The 2,792-nt window shown below is 45.8% G+C and overlaps 1 protein-coding gene across 2 annotated transcripts in view; it reads left to right on the top strand.

The window, feature by feature from the left end:
• Nucleotides 1-2,172, top strand: part of LOC135103028 (cephalotocin receptor 2-like) — a 15,015-nt gene extending 12,843 nt beyond the window's left edge. For both annotated transcript variants that reach the window (XM_064008893.1, XM_064008894.1), the window contains one exon: nt 1,578-2,172. In XM_064008893.1, coding sequence (XP_063864963.1) covers nt 1,578-1,873 — 296 coding nt within the window. In that variant the 3' untranslated portion in view covers nt 1,874-2,172. The remainder of the gene's footprint in view (nt 1-1,577) is intronic.
• The last annotated feature ends 620 nt before the right edge of the window (nt 2,173-2,792 follow it).

The following is a 2,792-nucleotide window of genomic DNA, read 5'->3' as shown; positions in this document are numbered from 1 at the left end:
TATACCTCCTCAGAATTTCGTTTCTCTAGTCTTGTGAAAATATCAGTATTATTGCTTACAATATGATCTTCAGTGCAAAAAATTATATGGTAGTTGATGTGTATAGGATGAGGGATATTTGATAACTCGACGGGTTTCAAATATTTTTGTTGCCTTGTCACGTTGTGGTGGTTTGCCGCAATCGTTTTCCAGCATAAAGTTGTGTTGCCCACTGGATCTTTTGCAGGCGCGTGGGTTTGCCTCCGTCCTGCCATCTTGCACATATGGCTGAGCACTGAGATTGGCTTCCTCCTATTCCTTGCAGAGAGAGAGAGAGAGAGAGAGAGAGAGAGAGAGAGAGAGAGAGAGAGAGAGAGAGAGAGAGAGAGAGAGAGAGAGAGAGAGAGAGAGAGATGGAACAACTCGAACTTAATACATACCGTTCATTTATTTGGTCATGAACGCCCTATTGGTCTATTTTAAGCTCACGGTGGTCGAGTAGCACAAGCAGTAGTTATTGAGTGATGTAAGCTGCTATATTGCGGAAAATTAACAAAGCCTTTGATATTCATTAATGTGGGTGGCTGTACTCGAGTCTGTCCTGAAAATGGGTGATTCTTCCTCTTCGCGTTTTCTGTTTCCAATCAAATGCAGTTCGCCGTTAATTTACTGTGGACTCCTCAGCCAGAAATAAATGAAGAAAGTGAGGAACAGTGATTGGTGCGAAAGGAAATGAATGATAACCAATAGGAAAGTGATGCTTATATTTATTGATTTTATTGATTGATTTATATATTTGTTTATTTATTTATTATGTGTGTGTGTGTGTGTGTGTGTGTGTGTGTGTGTGTGTGTCTGTATGTCTGTGTGTGTTAGTTGATGTCAGCATGCACCGGTATTCTGCCTTTCGTTTCTGATGTCTAAGAAGAAAAGAAGTCTTTTTAGTACACAGTTGACAAAATGTGGCTGTGAATGCACCGCCAGCAATACCAGAGCTTAGTACACCACCACCGTCATCACCACTATCATAGCCATTCCTTTCCACTGCTGCTAATATCACACACACACACACACACACACACACACACACAACGTAATATAGTGGTTAGCACGCTCGACTCACATCCGAGAAAGCCCGGGTTTGAGTTACGGGCGGGGCGAGGCAATTGGGCGAAAAACTTAATGAATAGCCCCTGTTCACCTAGCAGCAAGTAGGTACGGGATGTAACCTGAGAGGATGTGGCCTCGTTGTCCCGGTGTGTGGTGTGTGAGTGGTTTTAGTCTTATCCAAAGGTCGGTCAGTATGAGCTCGGAGCTCTTTCCGTAGGGGAGCAGCTGGCTGGTAGGTGAATGACACACACACACACACACACACACACACACACACTAAGAACAACGGCAAATACGGGGCTTGTAACGCGAAGAAAAGTTTTAAATAATCTTGAGTTACTTGTATCTTGCAGGCAAATTCGTCATCTTAAAAAAAATGTATTACACAATCTTTTTCCTCAGCCGTGACAGCAAGATTAGGGCGCTGGATGCTGTGGGTGAGTGATGAAAGCAAAATGATGGAGGCAATTTTTCTCTCACCTTTGCAGGCGCGGCCTTCACCATCCTGATGTTGCTGTCGTCCCTGAACAGTGTTGTCAACCCCTGGATCTTTCTCGCCTTTAATGAGAACTTGTCGCAGATTTTGAGAAGTTTGTGCACCTGCCGGTTCAATATCCGATGGGGACCTTGGGCCACCCAGACCTTCAGGAGCTCAGACAGCAACAAGAACTTGAGACTGACAGTGTTCACGACCACGGAGGCGGAGCACCAGGCTGCCTCCCACAAGCCATCGCTCTCTCCGGGCCACACCGTAACCCTGTGTGAGAGTAGCAACGGCTGCTAATCTCACCTCGTGGCAGTGGGTCTTACAGGAAGCCGAAGTGTGTGGACATTGGAGATTAATTTTTGTACTGTTATGCAAAAATACTTCCAGATTATACTACAAGCTCTCTTTTCTAGTTATTTTGTGAAGTAATAGTGTTTGTGGGACCATGCCAAGTTGTGGCACGGTAGAACGAAGGAGATGAAGAAATTAGACTCCTGGATGCCAGCCGCGGTGAAGGAGGCTGGATGAATCCACGACAATAATAAAATGCTGAACGAAAATGTAATATAACTGTCAAGTAACAAATAATCTGTTGTCTAGTCTTACTATTTCAGTGCCATGAATGAATGAATCCCAGTGAATTTTCAATCCTGATTTGGAAGGATGAAGCATACCCGAGTAGGAGCCCTGCTAGAGTGTGAACAAGGCTGCACAGGCGCCTCTCACCAGCCCTGAGTGTCACTGAGCACCCCGTCGCGGCTCTCGAGGGGGACGAGCGAGTCGGCGAGGCGCTGCTTAGGCCTTCAGAGCTGTGACAGATTCGCTGAGAAGCAGAACTTTAAGCAGGTTGCTATTCCGCCACTTAGTGTGCCCAGGCCTTGCGGGGGCGCGGCCGGGCTTGGAGTGGCAAGTGTTCTCTCCAGAGTACTGTGAATGAGCGTGTGTGTGTGTGTGTGTGTATGTGTGTGTGTGTGTGTGGCTCCGTGCCTAATGAAGATGAAATACAGTAACAGGAATCGTCGAGATGTTTCATGTATGAATATTGGTATGAAAATATTCGTGGATGTACATAAGAGTTATCGAGTGTGTTTATGGAAGGCACCAGTTTGGGGAAGACCTGGTGTGTGTGTGTGTGTGTGTGTGTGTGTGTGTGTGTGTGTGTGTGTGTGTGTGTGTGTGTGTATTTGTACTTCACGAAATCTTGATCTCTCTGACC

This window comes from Scylla paramamosain, chromosome 8, assembly GCF_035594125.1.
Source record: "Scylla paramamosain isolate STU-SP2022 chromosome 8, ASM3559412v1, whole genome shotgun sequence".
NCBI classification, from domain to species: domain Eukaryota; kingdom Metazoa; phylum Arthropoda; class Malacostraca; order Decapoda; family Portunidae; genus Scylla; species Scylla paramamosain.
Note: the sequence above shows the minus strand (reverse complement) of the source record. Positions and strands in the feature narration are given on the sequence as shown.